General features: G+C 43.8%; 1 protein-coding gene across 2 annotated transcripts in view; it reads right to left on the reverse strand.

Moving 5' to 3' along the window:
• Positions 1-23,246, reverse strand: part of ADCY8 (adenylate cyclase 8) — a 915,978-nt gene that overhangs the window by 686,380 nt on the left and 206,352 nt on the right. For both annotated transcript variants that reach the window (XM_069220762.1, XM_069220763.1), the window contains exon 2: positions 21,201-21,350. In XM_069220762.1, the coding sequence (XP_069076863.1) occupies positions 21,201-21,350 (150 nt within the window). The remainder of the gene's footprint in view (positions 1-21,200; positions 21,351-23,246) is intronic.

Below are 23,246 nucleotides of genomic sequence, written 5' to 3' on the forward strand. Positions count from 1 at the left end.
CGGGCCCTAACATAACAACATTCATTATATGTGAATGTAAAGTGAATATTGAAAAATCCAATACACATTTAGCGCTTTTAGACACCACAATCCAGCATCTGTAGGCATTTAGCTGTTGCTAATGCTTTTTCCGTTTGTTCCCAATACTTTTCATTTTGCCTATTCTGTGTTCCAAAATAAATGTATCTACTTTCGAAAAGGACACCCAGTTCCTCATGTTACATCCGATTCCACGCTTCTAAGCTATCTAGTATGGTTTCTTGTTTTCTTCACATCACCACCGTTTTGAAGGTCACAGCATGCCATCAATTAGCAAGTGTTTTCCTGGAAGTCCTTTGATTCCATTGTTCAAAGGTGGGTTGGCAGACACCTCTCTGCCACCTTTCTATGAGCTTTTGTTATCACAACTCCATAAACATCTTTCACCAGCTTGTCTACATCTGGGATTGTTTGCATCAGGATAACCCTGATGTTCAATCGTCAATATATGCAGCATGTCCTAACAATCACACATTCTTCGTTGTTAATTGGGTTGCCAAAAGATCTAATAACCTCTTTCCCTTCCCTTTACAGACAATCGTGCATTAAGTAAGTTCCTATTTGGTACATTCAATTTCTAATAAGCTAGAGTTAGCTACGGAGTGATCTGTTCAGAATTTCTGGTTGACATATTGCTTCCACGTTGTATTAACAGAAGTAACATATATTCTCATTCATTTAAAATGAGGATTATCAAGGGAGAATAACACTGCTCCACACAAAAGGCAGCAGGTCTCTTTAGAAGTGGTTATGGGTGGCAGGAACCTAGATTTCCACATTGTGTGACCTGAAAACCTCACTTGCTCTATGTGCACATATGTTTTCTTTTGCTGTTATAGTAATCATCAACGAAAGCTATCCAGATTCTCAAAAACACCCATCAAACTTCATTCTGTTGCTTAAATAAAACTTCCTGTTCTATAAGATGATTTGTGTTCATTAAAACAATATAACAGAATTGTCTTTATTTGATATAGCTTTCACTAATGCCCAAGAAATTGAATGCATTGTCGAATAAAACCCACAAACGCCATTTTTGCTTTCGAATTGTATTATGTCATTAATCACATTGGCCAGCTTAATGTAAGCAAGAACATCAGCTAGATGGATGTTTGCTAGACAGTTTCTAAAAAAGAAACTATGCGATTTGGCTCATCTTACTCCTACTGTCCTACTCTTCCATCTGCCACTCCTTTCTTATATTTCTCCCCAAGTTAATAAAAATCTATATAAGCAGTTCTGGCAGCCTGAATAGGAGGTCTCTGACTCTCCTCTTTGGGTCCCAGAGCTCCCATCATCCTTTGTGCAACTGCCCCAAAAATATCTGCAAATATGAACATTAGTTGAAAGTGTGAGTGGCCCAATGTGAGTATTGAGACAGGTAAACTAGTCATTTCCTATTGTCTTTACACATTGAAATAGAAGGACCAAATGCCTAGTGTAGCTTTCATCCTTGGGATGCAGTGCTGGAATGTGGATACACGCTTTGAAGAGAGATACTTTTCAGGCTCACAGACAGCTCCCTGCATTCTCCCTTCTCTTGGTAGTCTCCCAGCACCAGGGACTGGCTGTTTCTAGCACTGCATGGACAGTTGGTAGACTCTTTCCCTTTCTCAGTAGGCAGACATGTGTCCAGGCACTTTAGGTTTATGCTACAGTTCTTCAACAAGGCATGAATTCAACTGATGTTCTCTCCTCTATGGGAAGCTGGCTGTCAGGGAGACACCAGATCTGGTTGCACAGTGGTCCTTATATTACGCTGCAGATCACTCCCCTCCTTGATAAAAAGGACTTAGAACTGGAACAAAGGAAATCAGTGGCTTCACTCGTACAAAGTCAAATCAGATGGGAAGTGGATTCAGACCAGGTTTAGGATGGTTCTTCATTCAAATGTCCTCTATTCTCCAGACACACCCTTTGTGCAGAGTGTTGGTTCTTACAGAAACATAGTCTCCAGCCTATAGTATCAGGCTTCCTGTGCATTTGTGGTAAATTTGTACCACAAATTGCTCCCTTCACAGTGAGTAAGTAAGTAAGTAAGTACTGCTTTATTGCAAATTAATTAAAATCATTGCATGTGCACTCTACAGCAATTAAAATACACATCAATGATTAGACTGTTAAAATACATGTCAATAGTTAAAGTAAAAACAGAGCACTCTGACATTTGTGTAAACGATTGGGCCCCAATATGATTGAATTGCAAGAGCATATGACATGTGTGTGCCCCCCCTTTACTACAGTACGTAAAATCAAGAGATTAAAACAACTACCCCAATCAGAAAAATGCAAATTAACAAAGGTTCTCTTAAATTGAACTCACAAGCGAAAAACACAATTTTCAGGGTAAACTACATTAACCAGTCACTAAAGTACAAAATAGTGAAGGGTGCTGTAGCTCTTGTTCAAAAGCAAAGTAGTGTGGTTCTTATACAACGCACGTTAAAAAAAGGGAACTATAAGGCCAAAGGTTGGATCACATAGGGTCACCAAGATTGTTGACTGGAGTATTATACAAAGCCCCTCCTATTTCGCTGTTTGTCAAGTGAGCAGCTGTTTTATGTGCAATAAAGGTTTTGTGGCTCTGGAGGCTAACTGTATGTTGTGGCCGTTTAGAACAGCCATCCCAGCTGAATGACAAGATCTGATTTGTGAAGCTCTCAGGGAGAGACATAGCAGTTTCTTTCTCATTGGGGTGACCATCGGGCAGATGCACCAAAAATGTAAACACTTTCCTTCCATAGGCCACATAAACGACAATGGGGATCTGGCCCAGGTTTGCTTCCAGGATAGAACCAAGTCTTTAGATGGAAATGTTTTTATACAAAATAGTAGAAGGGAGTGCTGGACAGAGCCTGTGATATGGGTCGTTAGATACGGTTGAGGACTCCGAGAGGTATAGGAATGGAGTACTGACCATCCATCGTGTTATCCTGCCAAGACCGCTTTGTCTAATGCCCAAGAATAAAGTTTATGTGCCTTGTTGGTAATTTTTTTGAACAATGAAAAATCAATATTGGTACCCCATGCTTCGTGTAGGTTCAAATAAGTCATAGCATGCCGAAACACAATTGGCCTGGAGGACCTGTCATTAAGCTGCATCCCCATTTCCAGCCAGCACAGGACAGCCAACGGATCAGCTGGGGCGGTTCTCAACTTCCAGCATAATTTTATTATTGCCCCCAATCGCACTGTTGCTTGATAGAAAAGACAAAACCCCAAAGTCTCACCTGAGCTTGCGATATATGGTTCAGAAAATGAAAGATATGTTTAAACAGGACATATTGGAGCTGGTTATGCAAGGGGGTATCTCGCCCTTGCAGTAACTCAGATCCATGGGTGAGTGAAGGAAGAGATTTCGCTCCAGTGACCTGCAATAGGTAGCTCTCTGATGTACATCCTGGATTTCTTTGTAGTTGTATAAAGGTAAATCATAATTTGTGGGCCAGACCTCGCCTTACAGTAGATGCTCTTTGTATGATAGATTTACATCCAGCGTGACTCCCAAATATTTGTAGTATTTGGCCAGCTCTACCAGCTTACCAGCTGCTTTTGGAGAGACTGACACTTGGTTTAACTGAAAAACAAATAACTTTTGCTTTGTTGTGATTATGTTCAAGGCCCAGAGTGTCTATATATTCCAACAGTTTAGAGATTAGGCGCTAGAGACCCAGCGGTGTCTGACTAAGCAGCACAAGGTCATCCCCATATTGTAAGCAACGCACTAGTTTTTTGCTAGTTTGGAGGGATCACTTACCACTTCAGTCAATCGAGATTCAAGGCCCACCTTGTAGATATTAAATAGGGTTGGCACGAGCATACACTCCTGCTTTAAGCCAATATGCATAGGGATCTTCTGGGAGGATCTTCTGGGAGGTTCGATCGCCCCAAGTGTCTGAGTGCAAGTTGATCACACATCTAGCAGTTTCGAGGGCATTCCCCAGCTTGCCATCTTTGCTCATTATTGCTGTCGCAGGACCTTTTTCGTAAGTGACTTTTAAGTCGGCAAAGCTAGCATGAAGTGCGGAATGTTTCCTTATGGTTTTTTGAGCAAGAAGATTGGTTGTGGTGGTCGTTCCAGCCCTAAATCTTGTCTGTCTCTTTGGAATGTTATCACAGACCCGGGTCCCCGCACAATCCATCAGTACAACGCTAGCACCCTGTACACCCTCAACACTGGAGGTTCAACCGCCGGCCACCGCTCCTCACCCAAGAACACTCACGGCCCGATCTCCTGCCTCAACTGCACCTTCACCTGTCCATGCACACTAAACCCTCCCTCCGGTGGACCTCCCGAGCACCTCAGATGTATACTACTTAACACTCGTTCCCTCATCAAGCATGCAACAGAAGTTTGAAACCTCCTCGTCTCCATTGTCCCAACGTAGACTTCTTTACTGAGACCTGGATCACCACCTCCTCAGCACTGGACATCACCACTGTCGGCTGACGGCAGGCGGAGCCATTGCCAGCGTTCACAAAAACACACTCCGCCTCACAACCAGCGTCGATGTCTAGACCCCTGTCGTCAAACACCTGCACTTTCAGATCTAGACAAATCCAAACACCGCCCTCCACGGCACCCTCATCTATAGACCCCCGGACCACGCCCAACCTTCAGCAAAGCCCTGGCCGACTTCATTGCTTCCCTTGCCCTCACCTCAATGGACTACATACTCCTCGACAACCTCAATTTCCACCTTGACAACCACAGCGACCTGAACAACTCAACCTTCATGGAGAACCTCGCCACGCTCGGGCTCAAGCAACTGGTCAACCTCCCCACACACCCTGCAGGACACACCCTTGACCTCGTCTTTGCTGCCAGAAACCACATCTCCTTCTCACACACCTCCGAACTCCACTGGACCAATCACCACTGCATCCACTTCTCCTTCACCAAGACAGTCAAATGGCACCATGCGTCCACCCCCATCGCAGGAACTGGTCAAAGGTCATAAAGCTGAGCTCACCTCCGCTCTCCTCCACTCCCCAACACCAGACACCACGGATGCCAATGCCTCAGCCCACAACCTCCACCAATGGATCACCGACTGCACCAACACCCTAGCCCCCTAAGGAAATCTGCCAGTAATCAACACCAAAGCGGACCCAGCTGATTCTCCACTGAACTCCAAGAATGTAAGAGCCCATGCAGACGACTCGAGAGAAAGTGGAGAATCAGTAAAAGCCCAACAGATCACAAAGCCTTCAAAGACGCTGTCACATCACACCACTGGCTCATCAGATCACCTCGAAAATCGACCATTCTAGAGTGAATTAACACCAGAGCACACAACATCAACAAACTCTTCACCATAGTCAAGAAATTCACGAAACCCGGCATGGGCACCACAGACATTCCACCCTCCTGAGACCTCTGCGACAACCTTGCCACATTCTTTCACCGAAAAATACAGGATATCTACAAAGGATTCACAAGCAAATGACCAGCCCCCCCCACCCACCATCACCACCACGGACTCCAACCACCAACTGATTATGAATCCCTGGACTCTGCTCACCCCGGAAGACACCCTGAAGTTCATGAATACCATCCACTCTGAGGCACCCGTGGGCCTATGCCCCCACCACATCATCAATCAAGCTAGCACCACCATCGTACCCAAACTATGCCACATAATCAATTGCTCCATACAGACTGCCACCTTCTTGGACACCTGGAAACATGTGGAGATAAACCCCCTACTGAAGAAGCCCACCGCAGACCCAATGGAACTAAAAAAACTACAGACCGATCTCACTGCTCCCTTTTCCAGCCAAGGTAATTGAAAAAGTGATCAACGCATAGCTCACTGACATCATCGAGACAAACCACATCCTAGATCCCTCCCAATCCAGGTTCAGGAGCAACCACAGCACCGAGACTGCACTCCTGGAAGCCACGGATGACATCCACACTCTACTGGACCCTGGCGAAACAGCAGCCCTCATCCTGCTCGACCTCTCCGCTGCTTTCGACACAGTCTCTCACAGCACCTTGTGCACCAGACTATACAAAACCTGCATCCGCGGCAAAGCACTGGAGTGGATCCACTGCTTCCTCACCAGCCAAACCCAGAGAGTCAGACTCCTACCTTTCACCTCGAAGCCAACGGAAACCATATATGGGGTGCCGCAGGGCTCCTCCCTGAGCCCCACCCTCTTCAATGTCTACATGACCATGCTCACCGAGATCGTCAGACACCACGGGCTCAACATTGTCTCATACGCAGACAAAACACAGCTTATTCTCTCACTCACTCACGAACCATCAACAGCCAAAAATAACTTTCACAACGGAATTAAGGCATTCGCTGACTGGATGAGACAGCCTCAAGCTTAACTCAGGCCTCAAGCTTAACTCAGACTAACAGAAGTTCTCATACTGGGCCCCCCCACTAGTGCCTAGGACAACTCCTGCTGGGCCAGTGCCTTCGGAACTACCCCATCTCCCACTGACCTCGTACTCAACCTCAGCATCATTCTCATCTCATCCCTGTCCATGGCCCACCAAGTCAACACCATCTCATCCTCGTGCTTTCACACTCCGCCTGTTCTGGAAGATCTTCAAGTGAATACCCATTGATGCAAGAAGGACAGTCACCCAGGCACTAGTCAGCAGTAAACTCGATTACAGCAGCACACTCTATGCAGGAATCAGCAATAAACTCCAAACTAGACACTAGAATAAAGAATGCTGCAGTCTGACGGATCCTGGACATCCCCCGCCACGGCCACATCTCCGCCCACCTGAGAGACCTACACTGGCTTCCCTTCAACAAACGCATTACCTTCAAGCTCCTGAAACACGCGTACAGACCCTTCATGACATCGGACCTGTCTACCTCAATCACCACTTCTCCTTCTACACACCCTCCAGGCAACTCTGCTCTGCTCAACTGGCCCTCGCCACTGTTACCAGGATCTGGAAGAACACAACTGGAGGAAGTTCCTTCTCCTACCTTGCCGCACAGACCTGGAACACGTTGCTGCTCCACCTCATGCAGTGCCCCTCGCTGGCTCATTTCAGGAAGGACCTCAAGACCTGGCTCTTCGACTGACCCGCATCCCCAAGCTAGCGTCTTAAAACCCCCCGGGTAATAAGTCACTCTTTATAAATGTTGATCGATTGATTGATTGATGTTAACATCAGAGACCCACACTTCCAGATCAATTAAAAGGTTAGAGACAAAAATCTTGGCTTCCACATCTATCAGGGCAATTAATCTATAGTTCACCAGATCGGACCTTGAGCCAGCTTTGAAGATGGGATGTAGGATACTACCTCTCCAAGATGACGGTATAACATTGGTGGTGAAGTCCTGATTAAATAGTGAGGTGAGGATCGAGGCCCAGAATTGTTGGTTGGTGTTTGAATAAGCTGTTGGGAAATCTGTCCAGGTCGGTTGCCCCATCAGATCTCAGTTTCTTGAGAGTATGCCGCAACTGCAAAGCTGACAACTATTGGGCATCCAACAAGGCTGGAAAAGGGATTCTACAAGAATGCATTCAGCGTTCATAAAGGCGGATGACATTGACTTTACTGTTTGGTCTCCTGAAAATGCGGCCTTTATTTAAACTGACAACAGACCAGTCTGCTTCCGAAATGCCTGCATTATGATTACGAAATCTCCCATTTGCAAGAAAGTGAATTTCAGCCCAAAAAAGATTACTGTTTTTTGTTTTACTTACATATAGTAATTTTAACCGTACTTGAATGTGATAGACATTATTATCTGGCCTTTTTAAAGTTTTGCCTTAAGACCGCTATCTGTTGCCTAGAGTTACGGCCAGTTTGTGGGTCGAGTTGCCAAAGCTTTCTACTCACTCTGTTTAATTTCCACTTTTCCAGCCGGAGTGATTTTGAATATGAGGGTGCCCCTTCCCTAGGGGTTTTGCAACAAAGGGGCAGTTCTCAGAAAAACGTCCTAGAAGTGCTGCTGTCATAGTCTCCCAATGCTGCGACAATGAGGGCCCTGGTGATGGGCTCTGCTGAGCTAAAAAATTAGATATAAAATGCATTGTAGCCTCAATTTCAGCTCCCTTCCACACTAGGTACCTAAGGTTGTAAGCGCTTGATAAATGAGTAAATAATTTGCATTAGGGGCTCTGAGTGGATGCAGCTGCAACTTCACACACTGGGCAAAATGGACACACTCCACTATGTCTGTGATACTATAATGTGTAATCGTTGGAAACAATTCCAAATCCACAAATGTATACTCCAGGGTGGAAGAGGACTTATTTTTTACCCTAGTAGAGGCTGTGGGTTGATCTTGGGTACAGTGACAGTTTAATGATAGAGACCCAAACTTGCCAAAGCCGAGGCGCATTCCTCCCAAGCTGATCAACTTTGGGATGAAGTGAAATTACCAGGGGGAATTTTGAAAATCCACCCATTGAAGAGAGTTGGCTTGGTTTAACGTAGCTTTCCAGTAAATGCATATTAAAATTCCCTGACAAGAACAATCATGCTTGCTGAAATGTATGTTGTAAAGATTTAACAAGAGCTAGTAAAACTGCAAGCTTCCCCGCTTTATGTTTCTGGTTCAGATGAATATATATGTTGCACACTAAACGACTGAAGTCGAATTTAGGAGATAACGTTGATGGAGCTGAAACTTTAACGCATTGAGCTCAAGTAAGCCCCATGTCAATCAGATCATGATGTCAAAGCAGATGGGATCCAGCGTATATCGACATTCTACTTGTAGCTCTACTGGTCTTAGATGTTTTTATTGCTTTTAAATAATATTCCTTGAAGCCTATGATTGGAGTCGGCTTGTCGCCCACGTTTCCTGCAACAATAAAATGTCAAACTTTTGCAGATGGCTAATGAAGTCATCCTCATTTGTGCGTTCATGCTGCCATGCCACCCCCTGGTGGATCATATGACTGGGTAGGAAGACAGGCTTCCCTCATGTAGCTGGGAGTGCCTGGAGCCGCAGTTTGTTGGATCCTAAGATTCTGTGGAGTGTGAATGGTAGATGAGAGGGGCCAATGGCTCCTCTTAGCACCCCAGTGCTGGAGATACCCCTCTTCAATAATTGATTCTGTATTCGGCAATAGGGGCTTGGGTAGAGATTGCTGGTCTTAACAATTCAATGCCCCACCTGTAAAAGCTATCCCTGTGTTGCCATCCTGCTGTAGCTGTCCTTGTGCTCATGCTAGACCAGGTGACAACCGTGATTTCACTTCCTACTCAGGCTGGATTAGGTTTGAAATGGACACGTTCAATGTGGTCTGATTGAAGGTATTTAAGATTGTCAGTCACCCAGTCCAGTTTTAAGATGGCCACCCTGTTTAAAATGGAATGTCTTCCTCTGGTCCTATAACGTGTGACCATTTTGATTGTAACAGATTCCTGATCCAAACTACCTTTGGGCAATTGAAGGGCCTCCTGACTAAACCGGCCAGAATACCAAATGGAGCGGGCTGTGTGTTGAGATGAGTGTTCCATTCCGGCATTAGCTGGTGACCCTCGATTATGAACAGCTGAGACTACCAGGTTTGGTTGTCCAGCCCCTGCTTCTGCACTTAAGGGAATGCGATGGTGCGAGGCTTGTTTAATGTAATGATATCCAATGTTTGCCATAGACGGGGGTTGAGCTGGTGCACGTGTCTGGGCAAAGAAATCTGAACTGGGCTAGTTCATAGTGAAACATTGCCCTGGTGATCCTTTAATTCAATATGAGGAGGCACCTTACCCTGGTCCGGTGATTTAGGGTCTTCAATGACTAAGAGCACTTTGATTGCTGAGCTTGCTTCATTATTTGGAGTAGTTTCAACAGGGTCCCTCTTTGCCTGTTTGGTGGACTCTACTGACATTAACTCTTTTTGTTGGAGGAGTGAGTGCGAGTCTTTATGTTGGAAAAGTGGATACAGGGGCCATGATCTTTATCCTCTTTAAGAAGCCCTGGAGGCTTTGGTTTTAAAACGTATTCTTTATTCAGCTTGTTATTTCTGGGCTTCCAACGATGTTTACACTCTCTTTTGGTCATGGCCAGCCTAGCAATTTGAAACTGACCACACTGCTGCTACTTGGGGAGCTCTGAGTTGTAGTAGGGTAACCAGGCATCAATGACTCAGGTGATTTCTCCACATGACATTTCTCAGAGCTCTGCTCAACATCTTTTCCAATGACCAACTGGGCGTTGTGGTTGGACTCAAAAAATGATGTTTGCTGAAATACCTCCCGCCAAGGGGGAGGCGGGGAGTTAGGTCTGTCACCATATGCTTTTGGAGCAGAGTCTTGCACCAATGGTGGTTTAGATGATTTGACTTCTGCCAGAATGTCTGCCAAAATGGTTGGCATGGTTTTAAGGTGATCCATAAAGGTAGAACATTGGCACGAATGTTAAATGATGTCGGGATCTTTCTGTACTCTCCTGATGAGAGTGTTTAGGTCATGCATCTTTTGGTCTATGTCGACAACGTGGTCTGCCAGTGAATTTGAAAGGTCTACTTAAATTTAAACATTTTCAGAGTGGAATGATAGGGCCGAGGAGATTGACTCCATTGTTTTCAGAAGTTGGGTCCACAAAGTGGGTGGAACAAATTTATTGTGTCCCTCCTTGCATTGTTCCTCCTTGCCAGTGCGTTTATGGTGAGCCCTAAGGGTAGGTAATACGTGCGTTGTTCTCCAACTCATTGCTGGGTCCACAGGGATGTGCTCATTACCAAAGCCCTTAAAATAAGATAAGCCAAGGTTGAGCCCTGAACTGTCCCAGTTGTTAGCTCGTAACAGCGGGCTGAAATCCGTTTAGGCTATACCACACAATTGGACCTTAATTGGAGAGGGCAGGATGTTCTAGTCATATTTAGGGCCTGAGTCGGTTGTGGCATCCTGCTGCTCGATAGGACCATTTTGATTATCCTCAAACTGGCTCAGTAGAAGCTTTTGCCATAAAACCGAGGTCTTTCAAAAGTGGACTTGACTTGCCTTGAGTTACATGAGGAGGGAGAGGTATTCCTTGGGGTGGGACTTTTGGAAATGATTGTGTCGTTTCCCACAGTGAAGCTGGAAATCAACTCCCTGAACATAAGTCATGTTCACTTACATGCACTTGAGCTTTAACTTTAAATTGATTTTGCTTACTAGAGCTAGACGGCTCCTTCTCAGTCGAGATCAACCTTTCTAGGCTTCTTAGAAACAGGGCTTAAAGTGGTGGAGATGCACTCGCTTGATCCATCAGCGGCTGTAGGGATAACTTTCACCTTGCCCCCATGTCTCTCAACGAATTTTAACACACCACAAAGCATTCCTGACCTCATAGTGAAGAGGTGATGAGTAGAAGTCAGAGGAAGGGATTGATTGATGGTTGATTAGAGCGACCAAGCACAAGGGGCCATTTGTTAAGCAGGGAGGCTAGCCGCAAGAGTCAAGTGGGTTAGTGCAAGTGAACTCACTGGCCACTAATCAAGAGGTGGCCATTACAGCTAGTTCCCGCTGTAGGCACCGCCACACCCCACCTTTCACCTAGGACAGGGGGCACGAGCACGCCCCGTGAGATGTGACAGTTTGCAGAGTATCAGTAGGCAAGGGACCACGCCGCCTTACCCCACCCTGTTTTCTTGTATTGGAGTGAGAGGAATGTCAAAATGTGACGGACTTCGATGTATGAGCCCCAGCAAAACACCACCCCCCAATATCTACACTCCCGGCTTTACTCAGCTTACTGGTGTTGGGTGGCACCACCACACCCCACCTTTCACTCAGATGGAGGGCACAAGCACGTTCCATAGGAGGTTATAGTTTGTTGATTTAAGTTGGGGTGTCTTTGCCGGATTCCTGCCGCCAATGTCAAAGGGGGCACAATGGCATACAATACTTCTTCCTGATGTATCGCTACTTTGACGATGGAAAAACCACTGAGTAATGACTTAGCAACAAATTAGCAGGAAGGCTGTACCCTGAAGGCTTGGAGCCTCTAGTTATAATACACTATTTAGGAAGAGTGATTATCTAAGCTCCAATACACTGCCGGCTTGCCTGAGTTGCCTTCATGGTGACTGCATCCTCCAAATTGAGAGAGCATTTCTTAGGATTACTGAAAGTGCAACCGCAGATGGGCCCGCCAAGGGTGCAAGCTGCACTGGCATATTACCAGCCCCTTCTTCGCCGCCCGGTGGGACCTGAGGCTCTGAGCCTAGCTCTAACCTCCCTTCACTTACTCACCACACAGCTCTATGGGCAGTAAAGGACAGTCAAGGCCCGGAAACTCATTGGCTAACTGGGTGGCATTCAAAAGCTCTCTCACGGTGACAGCGGAAAGGCAGCAGGGCAGTAGGGTGACATGGCAATGGTGAACAGCCAAGCAAGTCTCCAATTTCTCCAAAGGGGTTGGCAGAATGGAGACGGCGGAGGGCCGGGCATCCACTCACCACTCACTGGAATGCAACCTGTGGCCGCTGCACTACCAAAGGGCGATTACGGGCAGAGCCTCTGCCTCGTCCAGCTTCAGTGGCTAGCCTCCAGCCCGCAGCCCACAGCCCGCTCCTTGCCTCTCTCCTCATGTCGCAGCTTCACCTGCCACGCCGACCATCCCCTCGTCCGCTCAGCCCTCCCCTGTGTTGCCTTACGTTACAACACAGTTCCCTTCACAGTCAAATTTTGCAATGTATGGCACGTAATTATGCAAAGTGGTGTCATAGAGTAATTGCGAAATTTTGCGTAGCAAGCGTATAGCAAAATTCCTGAAATCACGGAAATTGTGCCAGTAGATGTTTTATTTGTTTTAATTCTGAAGAATGACTCAGGAGGAAGTAGCAAGGAAAGCTGACTGGAGCCAATAAAGCTAATGAGTCCTGATGTCTGCTTTGCTTCAGGAAGACCTGCCCTGTTTTCTGTAGAGTTGAGCTTCAGACTGGAGAGCTAGCAGTGGCCAAGAGCCCTTAACATGGGAGCTACCGAGGGGCTTACAGACCTCCTAGTGGGCCCCAAGGTCCCTAACAACAGCACCACTAGTAAAGTTAGAGAGAAAAGTGTCAGCCCGCCACAGTACCTGCAGATACTGAGGTAAATGGCCAGCAAGAGGATAATTTACAATATTTATATGTTATTCGTACGTCTGTACAAATAAGGCATACAGAATAAATCTATAGAAAAATCCAGAAGGCAAAACATAAACAGAGCAAAACAGAATAACACGGCATACAAATAAGAAAACATTCCATTAACGAGTTTTATAATGAATTTAAATAGAAACAAATGAATAGATCGCCATCGGGTACATAACCAGCAAGAGTCATACATTCATCATGTACAAGTGACGCACAGCTTATAAAGGAATACGAAAGTACATTTGGTAAATGTATGATAATCCACTCTCATTATAGAACCTGTCCATAGAATGTAGCACATTAGTTATGGATTGATAATTCTGAAGCAAGAAGTGAAACGCTTCGGTCTCTACTGTACTGAATAAATTAGATCATTTTCATACAGTACTTGACAGAGCCCTGTAGTGTTGACGTCTAACCCAGGGCTAGCCCATCTCGTCCCTATCCAGCGGGGGGGGGGGGGGGTGGGGGGGGGGGGGGGGGGTTTGTAGCCCACCCGCCTGGTGTAGCCAGGACCGATGGGCGCACCCTGGGTGACGTCGAGAAAGGTTTAAATACTGAGCGCGGAAAGCGGGAAAAGGTCTTTCTACGCGACGGGGAGCACAGATAATAAAAGATACCAGTTAAACACGCAAATTGGTGTCCGCTTGTTTTACTGCAACCTGAGAAGCCCTAATTAATCCAGGCTCCTTAAATTCTAAGTAGAAAAACGATGCTGTTGTACGTAGTGCTATTTGGAAAATGAGTAAAAGTGACACTGCAAACGTTGACAACACAGATGTATATCACTTTAAGTTGAAAGCGCTGTGCTCACACTTATGATGGGACGTGAGGTTTCAAACCAACCTCCATGCAGCTGAATTGGAATTCACATAGGGATAGCTGGACTGGATTATGCAACTATGATTCTATGAAGCGAGTTTGTGATTACTTGCCACTGAATTTGAACAAGCTGAGTGGGAGAATAATAAACAAACGGCTCGCAAATACTCAGAGCAGTTGTATTTACATAACTTAAAACACTTGACTAGAGAAAGTAAGATTACATCATGAAGTATGCTATGCAGCTGGTGTAGTGGTTTCACTAATAGAACAATTGAAAAATGAGACAGTATAATAATTAATCAGTGCTTAGAATGTATTAGCAAGTCTGGGTAAAAGGACCAATAGTTCTTGAAGAACCCGCCTCGTAAAGACGCATGAATCATGCAGAGGCACAAGCGGCAGATCGGCTCACTTGCGAGGCACCATCGGCATTCAGCCGTCTGCGCGCCTTCTCCATAACCTGAATTAGAACATTGGAATGCTGGCCGGTAAAAGCCCGCAGCGCCAACATTCCAATGTTCGCTTTGTTCACAGCAACAGCTGTGAACAAAGCCTCACGGAGCCCGAGGGGATTTTAATCCCCTCGGGCTCCGTGGACATTTTTTTTTTTAATAGAACATTCTGCCCTGAGTGGCAGAATGTTCTAATAGCCTTAGAACCTGCAGTAGCCGGCTCTATCGGCTATTAAAGTCACTCTCCCTTGTTAAATGCCCTCGCCGAATAGCCGGTAGAGCCCGCTACGGCGGGTTCTAAGGCTATAATAGATGCGAGCTTTCATGCAGAATTCAGCGGGTTGGCAACCGTGCTGTGGGCTTTATTGGGAAAAGCCGTCGAACGAGCCATGGGCGCACGTTTTAATGAAGTGGTTGTGTTCTCTCAAGCAGCAATATGTCTATAGTAAACCTTGTGTAACAATACTTTTGTCATTATGAATGGCATTATTGGGTGTAGATTTAGAGGGTGTTTGAATGAAAACATCATAGAGTAAAGGGGCACATTTACAAGCCCCTTGTGCCATCGTAAGACCGCCATAGCATAATTTTTTTAACGCTAAAGCGGCGCTAAAGTGGCTTTTCTGTCGCTCCATATTTACAAAGTGGCGCAACACCTGCATTGTGCCACTTTGCGACCCCTTGCTCCAACTTTTGCCTGCATCAGGCATTATGTATGCGAGGGGGACGTTCCGGAATAAGAAGGCCCAAAAAAAGGGCGCAGTGAAATTTGCAACGTTTCACTGCACCATTTTCTTCCGTAATTTTTAACAGCTGCTCAGTGCAGGCATTAAAATGATGCACCCATATATTAATGGGCCTCCTTGTGCTTTGCTGCACGAGGGTCAACATTTTTGACAATAGTGTAAAAAAGCTCCACAACAGTGTCAAAGATATTGACGCTATTGTACTAACAACCGCTATGGTGCACCGTATTGTAAATGGGGCACAAACATGGTGTTGGTAGGTTCCCGTAGGGGGCACAAGAAAACTGGTGCATCATTTATTTTGTAAATATGCCCTATAATATATTATTGAAAACATTGCGTAGATAAAATAAATTTGTAGGTGTATTTACAAAAGTCAAAAGAGACTATATATGTAGTGAAATAAAGAGATTATTAACAAAACACAATATAGTATAAAACATTAGGTCAGTTACTAAAGCAGCCATTTTGAAACATGTTTTGAAAAAAAAGTTTCTATAGTTGGGATGTATTCAACTCCTAAATAAGGTAATTACAAATATTTAAACCTGATATCAACAGTTTCTCCAGAATACATAAAATTCTTTCATCATGAAGTAAGCAGCAATATTACATTGCTAATGAAGACCATTCACCAGATATATTTAAACCTTTAACTACGCTGTTCACCTTCCATCTGTTTTCATGTAGTGAAAGGAGGTTTGCAACATTGTTGTTCCTTGTGGGGGTTTTGTTCAAGAAAACAGTGTCATTGTTGAGCAAATACCAACGTTTTAAGATCACCTTTTTTATTTGATTTGATATAGGTCCTAAGGTGGAAACACAAACCAGTCTGGTATCTTTTGATTTATCTATAATTTGTAATAATGATTTCCTATGGTTGTTCTAGGCCATCTTAAGTGTTTTTCTCGTTATTCTGTTCGGGCCACCATGAAGGGGACCAGAAAGGAACATTGATTTCGTATAAAATGACTTTGGTCTTCATTGAATTCAGTTCAAGGCAGTTGCCATTCATCCAATTACTGACTGCATTCATGCAGTTCCGTGTTGTTGTGAGTGCTGGAAAGTGAAACAATCGTGGTGTCATTATTATAAGATACCAACGAAAACACAAATGACTTAGGACCTGATTTAGACTTTGGCAGACAGGTTACTCGGTCACAAACTTGATGGATAGCCTGTCAACCACATTATGATTTCCACTGGAAATAATGGAATCATATTACGGCAGACTGGATATCCCTAATGTTTGCAACAGAGTAAACCCCTCCACTAAACTCTAAATTAGACCCTAATCAGGTTGGCCAGAGTAGTAACATAAACAATAAGCAAAGTTGGTCTCAATGAATCGCCCTGTGGAACCCCACGTGGCAAGAAGAAGGGCTCTGATGTAAACTCCTTGAGGGCTACTGATTGAACACGATCAGCGAGAAAATAATGAAGCAATGCCAAGGGAGTATCTTTGATACCAATACCCCATAGACGATCAATCTACAAATCATGAATGACCGTGTCAAATGCTGCAGACAAATCAAGTAAGGTAAGGACTGCTCTGCACCCTTATCTGATGTTGTCCTAACTTCCTCAGTGGCCACAATTAAAGCAATTTCAGTACTGTGGAAACTCCTAAATCCAAACTGTGTGACATCTAAAAGATGGTTGTTTTCCATGAAAGAGGCCAATTGTTGGTTCATGGCCTTTTCCACCATTCCGACTGAGAAACCGAGCAATAGCTTTAGGGTCTAGTGGACTGAGACTAGGCTTCTTTATTAGTGGAAAGACTGATGCAATTTTCCACTGTTTAGGAAAGTATCCTGAACTAAACATTGCAATGAATAACTTAGTCAGATGAAAAGCAACAATTTCAAGTACTAGTTGCACGGTTGCTGGAGGGCAAGGGTCTAAAGGAGGTCCCAATTTGGTGGTAAGATTAAAAAGATTACTAGTTGTAGAGTTATGTTCTAAAGTAAGCACTAGGTCTTGGATCGAAGAACTAAGCCATTTATGAAACTCAAGAAGAGTAGAAGTGCCTGCATGCCATATTAGGAGAACATTCTCAAAATACAGAAACATTTGGAGATGTTACATTGAGAGGGATTTGTTGAGAGATAGATGTATTGATTTTCAAAGTCTACCACATGCAGGCTTGCTATGTTTGGTGCAACAACCATCCCCTTTGGTTTGTTCATACAATTGCCCTTAAAAAATAAAATAATTTTGCTATGCGCAGTGTCAGCACAGTTGATGATAAATTACGTTGTAACTTCTTAGGAATGTGTTATGGTTTCTAGTACCTTGTGAATGATTACAAAAGCTTCTGATTGTGAGGTGTTTGTTTACAGACTCATTTTGTCCATAGAGAGTAGGAGGTCGCAATTTTTGTTAAGTGGAAAACTTTCTATTATGTGAAATCTTGAGGTCCTGTCACATACTTATGAAGGGTTTTGATTAACAAAGGACTTAACAAAAAAAAAAGCATATTGGCCCAGATGCTTTAGGATTGAATGATAGCTTGAAACAGTTGGTCGGCCCGGGGAGGAGTTGTAGAATGTTTAGGCACTTTGGGTGAGATATAGATTGCTGGAATAGTATGAATACATTTGCTCAAGAAGGTATGTTCTTTATCAATGCCATTGGTGAGGGATTGGAGGCTTTTGAGAATAAATATTGTATGCCTTTTTATTCTGTTTTGTCTTGTTCTGTTTATGTTTAGTCTTCAGGATTATTATATAGATGTATTCTATATGTTTGTTGTATAGACATATGAATATTAAATAAGGTATGGAGCAATTTCTGTAAAGGATCCCCCTGCTTATTCATAACTCCAGCAGTGCAGCTCAGTTCACCAGATAAAAAAACATGAAAGCAATTACAGTTGCACCCTTGTTACCTCCTAAAAACAAAAGGCATCCTCGATGCTGCAAACAAGTTTCGGCCTGCAAAGTCGCTGGCAAACCCATGTCCACATGACTAGCTCTGCAGCCATGAAACCAGAACTCTCAACAACTCTTTGTCTGTAGCTATCCTCCAAAACAATCTTTAAATGTCTCACATAAAACCCTCCCTAAATGAAAAAGGCCTTTAACCAAGATAACCTGCTAAAGTCTGGCTAAGAACAGACTACTTTAGGCAAAAAGACTGAATGATTGAAAGATGCGTCTCAAGACAAATATCTACTTTCATCTAAGAAAACACCCTACTCTCAGATTACCAAAACAGATTTTGGCATGGCTGTGGCACAGAAGCAGCCATGGGAAATAGGGTGAGTTTAAAACTACAGTGGTTTAAAAATGGATTACCAGCTCGCCTCTTATTTGAACTCCCCCTTGCCTTTGATACTGTTAGTCACCCCAACCTTCTAACAAGACTTTAACAACATCATAGAGCAGTGAGCGGAACTGAAGCAGATTGCATCTTTTCTATCAGACAAACCATCATATCACTTTCTCACTGTGAGAAAGTCATCCTTTTAGCATGTTTTTAGCATGTTTACCCCAATTGTTTCTGACTGATGCTGGTAGTAACTGACCCTCACTGTGCCCTGCAAACCAGGGCCAGTGCTCTGATTAAAAGGTATATGGTAATGTGGTACAATTACAATTGTAAATGACAGAGTCTTGTAAGTCCCTAGTATATAAAAGAGCAAGGGGTAATTAAAATTCCCTATAAGTCCCTAGTATATAATAGGGTGGGTAGGTTTAGAGGCCCAGTAGAATTCCTTCACTTGAGTGTGCACTGCTGTATTGACTGCTGTAATTTTAAAAGGCAGCCATGCCTCGCAGACTGTCTTTAAAAAGTAAAGTATGTGCAAATTCAGTTTTGGAATTAAAGGTACTTCTAAGGTGATACTCTACCATTATTTTACATATAAGTCTAGGTCTCCCCTAGCTGCCCCAGGGGTGGGGTGCCATGTAACTATAAGCAGGGACAACTTAATTGTTCCCCATTGTAGATACGTAGCCCCATAGGATAACATTGAAATATTTCATATAAGCACAAATAAGGCTAGGAAGGAGCTAAGTATATCACAGAAGGACTCAACAGATTGTTAATGTTAAACCCAACAACTTGCCACTGTTGAATTTAACATAACTAATACAGAAAATAAGTTATATGACTTTCTTTCCGTAAGCCTGAGCAGAGGCTATCTGATGGGGGGAGTTCTGCAGCTGAAAAGGCCAGGCCAGGAAGAGGGCTGGGTAAATCAAACTGGGCTTCAAAGAGAACAGGACAGAAAGGAATGCCAGCCAGGCCTACCCTCTCACATTGTACCCCAGAGACAGAGAGCAGGCCCAGGAATGGAATTTGAGATGGTCTGGAGAGGGAGTATTAACGGAAATTAACCACACGCGAAGGATGGTTTAGCCAGGTCTTGCTCAGAGAGAAATAATCCATCTTGGATTTTAAAGCGCAGTGCTTTGTGGGACAGGAAAAGCCACACTTTGGAGGAAGCTGTCATGCTTTTGGGTGGCACTCTGCATCTCATTGAACATGGGTTCCTCCTGCTTGCCCCTCAAGATGATTTAATAAATAACTGGGAGCTGCATTGAAACCTAGATCTGCTGCCTGAAATCACAAGGAGAAGGACTGCAATACTGGAACCCTGGTCTGCAACCCAAAGGATTGCACTCTGAAGGACTGCTCCTGATGCACACTGGAACAACAACCATAAGGACTTAGTCTTGCTTCAAAGAAGACTAAGAAGTGGACGCCCTGAAAGCAACAGGCTTGCCTGCACTAACTGTTCACAAAAGTCCCCAGCCTGTAGTGCATTAAAATTACTTTTAAGTATTCGATCAGGTGCATTGTAGGAATTATAGTCCTAAACTTCTAAGGACTGTCTCAGAGCTACTAGACCCTTGGATTTGTGTTTTGGACACTTGTAACCCTCAGGAGGAACTTCAGGAAGAAGTTCCAGAAGTTTGGAGAAGTATGGAGCAACTTTGGGAAAAAGCTCCATAAATGAACCAACTGGACGTTGTGAGTCAAGCCGACTACCTTCAACCCTGACCTTGCCCCACCGAAAGCTCCATAGCTCCAGATTTCCAGGATTATACATGGGCCTTGCGGAAAAGCAATCCAACGATGTTGCATCAAAATCGACTTGCTGGAGAGAACCGCATTATGTAGAGACTGAGAAAAGAGATCCAGAAAAGTTTTTTAAGTGCAAAGGGTAGCCCAGCAGAGCTCCATCGCGGTCAGCCTCAAATTGTGACTTGGTCCTGGTTTAGCGTGACCAGATGTCCACTGTTGGCGCTATTGATTTCTAAGCACTAGAAGGCACATTTTTTATTTAATCTTAAAAAATTTATATCTCTGGTTCCTTATTTTGTTACTTTATTTGATACTTTGTTGATACAGTGAAACTTGGGGACGTAGCTATGGCTGGTGCAGCAGTTGCATGCACTGGCCCCAGAGCCCTGAGGGGACCATTGAACCATGATAATTGCTGTATTTTGCTACCGAAACAGAGATAATTTTTCTTGTTTGCACTAGGGCCCATGACATCCTTGCTAGCTACTGGCAAAACTACAGTTAGGTTTTTGTTAAATATTAAATATTCCTTTGATCACCCTCCCCCTCCTCCCCAAATATAATCAAACCTGGTCTGGAATGTGATGACATGGAAGGAAATACAAAATGAGAGTTTGGGATATTAGAATGAATTTAGAGAAGAAGTCAGTGAGAAAGCACAAGGGTTAGAGGCAGAGATTAAACTACAGAAATAGGAAGAACACACAAGGAACTTCCCTTGGCAACATCCAATTTCCCTGACAAGTCACTTGTATCTTTTATTGGGCCAGTACACTCTGCCCTTGCAGGAAATAACACGTGATAATTTTATGTGACATTCGAGAAGCCACAAAGTGTTATAAGCAATGTTAATGTTCAGTGTTTTTTATATTAATAGAATATGTGAATCCTGCATATGCAGTCATGAAGTGAACAACCCATTGTGCAACGCAAGTTTGACAAATGTTGTGGATAGACAACTAAAAATATCCAAAAAACATCCATGCCTGAGAACATTAAGGAACAGGCAAAGGGGTTAAATATTTCAGGCAGTGGGTACCTGTCTCTGGTTTTCCGTCTCCAGCCTCAGCCTGGCCTCCACACATCTTCTGGTTTCCAGGAAGGCCTGCCGCTGTGCTCTGTCTGACAGGTAACTAATGAAGATCCCAGCTGTGTTCATGCACATGAACAGCACCGCCTGAGCCACTATCTGAAAAAGGCAAATAAATATGGGGCTTGTCAGATATCTCAAGCAATCACCTTGACAAAAAAAATCCAGTCTTCACGTAGAGTGTTGAATATTTAAACGCATGAGTGACAGGCACACCGCATGACGCACTTTCTTGGCTTTCTCATTCAGTTCTGTTTTCATTATACACTAGGTTAAGCCGCGAATGATTTCCCGCCATGCTCCTGCTATGAACTGAAGTGTATCCATATTTTCTCGCACAGCAAGCTCGGGTACCTTCGCTTATTTTGCTGGTATCAATACTTTCAATATTAGTCACGGTGTCTGATATAATTAAACCAAATATAATTTCATTACATCTCTGCTCTGCTTAAAGCTCTTTAAAAGAAAAAGCGTGCAGTGGTATTTGCCCTGACTTAGACACTGTCGCTTAAATGTTACGTATGAAGGGTCCTATTTACTCACACATTTTGAAGTAGGTATAGTAATACTCCAGGGGTATTATTTTATATACTCTTACATGCCTCAATACCTCTAAAAATCGGAAGGAAAATGATGATATTCAGGGATTAAATCAAAGCAAGGAAAGGATTCAACTAAAGTATGATGTGGGTGTGGCACAGGGAAAAATAAGACAAAAAAAACATAACAACCCACCTTCCCCAATGGTTCCACCAAACAGAATCCCCATGTCTGATAATAAAACCGAATCAAGCCAAAGTCATCAAACTGTACTCATAAAAAGGATGTAAAAAAACAGTGAGTGCCCTTTTATTTATAGCTATAAATGCATTCATGTAATACTTTTTACAAATATAACATAAATAGATTTGTGTAAACTGGGAAGAAGCCAAAAGCATTAAAAATGAAAGGAAAATATCATTCACACATCTCAGTCATACTCATTAAAACATGCAAAGCAATACAGAAGTACCATTTTCTCAATAATCAATACAGACTTCCCCTAATGGCTTGAAGCAGATAAGCTTATCAGACATATCCACACTTGTTTGATGGTACCACTTGATAAAGGTATCACCGAATCTAGAAAAAAAAACAAATTGCATTTAATTATTATAGTGATTCTTCAGTCTTATAGTCAAGTATCCCAGAGACATATATCCAGGATTCCTATAGGGAGATGTAAAGTTCAGTCCAAAGTATTGTCATAACAAAAGTGCCTTTTATTGAAGTAGTGCTGACGTGCGTTTCGGTGCCATGTGACCAATAGGTCACCCACCTTCCTCAGGGCACTCAGCAGGTGTAATGCTATACCAGCCCCCAGGAGAGGCTGTGGTCCTCATTTACACAGTGCCTGAAATGCAAAATATTTCCATTGGGACCAGTATCCATATATAATAATAATTTATTTTTTTTGTTTTTTAATTAGTCCTCATTCACCACAATCTGACTCCGAGGGGGGCCCAAAGAACGGAGTTAGAGCTGAGTCCCTGACCATGTGCTGCTAAAGATCCACAGAGAGAGCTTAGGATCAGAGGCAGTATATTCATCAGACCCATCGAAAGCCCCAGGAGAGGTAACTAATGACCTGAACTTTCCAACCATTCTCTCAGGGAAGTCCAACGTTTCTGCTCCTTCCTCCTCCTCTTCATGTCCAAAATAGAGTTGTAAATTAGCGCCTCAACCAATCCTGCGGTGTCAAGGGGGAGGCACTCACCCATTTTCTACAGATTTCACATCTAGCCAGCAAAATCATATAAAAGAGTAAGTTGAGTGTTGTATTCTGTTAATGATAGTTGGGGGCATCGCTTTAAGGAGTGTGGGGAGGCATTGGAATGTAGAAGACTGAGGCGAGAAGGAATGGAATGGGGGGAGTGAAGGGAGTCATTCAACGGTGGACGAGGATGAGGGTCAGACATGTTTGTTCGATGATAATAAACGTTTTAACTATACCTG

Source organism: Pleurodeles waltl, chromosome 2_2, assembly GCF_031143425.1.
Source record: "Pleurodeles waltl isolate 20211129_DDA chromosome 2_2, aPleWal1.hap1.20221129, whole genome shotgun sequence".
NCBI lineage: Eukaryota > Metazoa > Chordata > Amphibia > Caudata > Salamandridae > Pleurodeles > Pleurodeles waltl.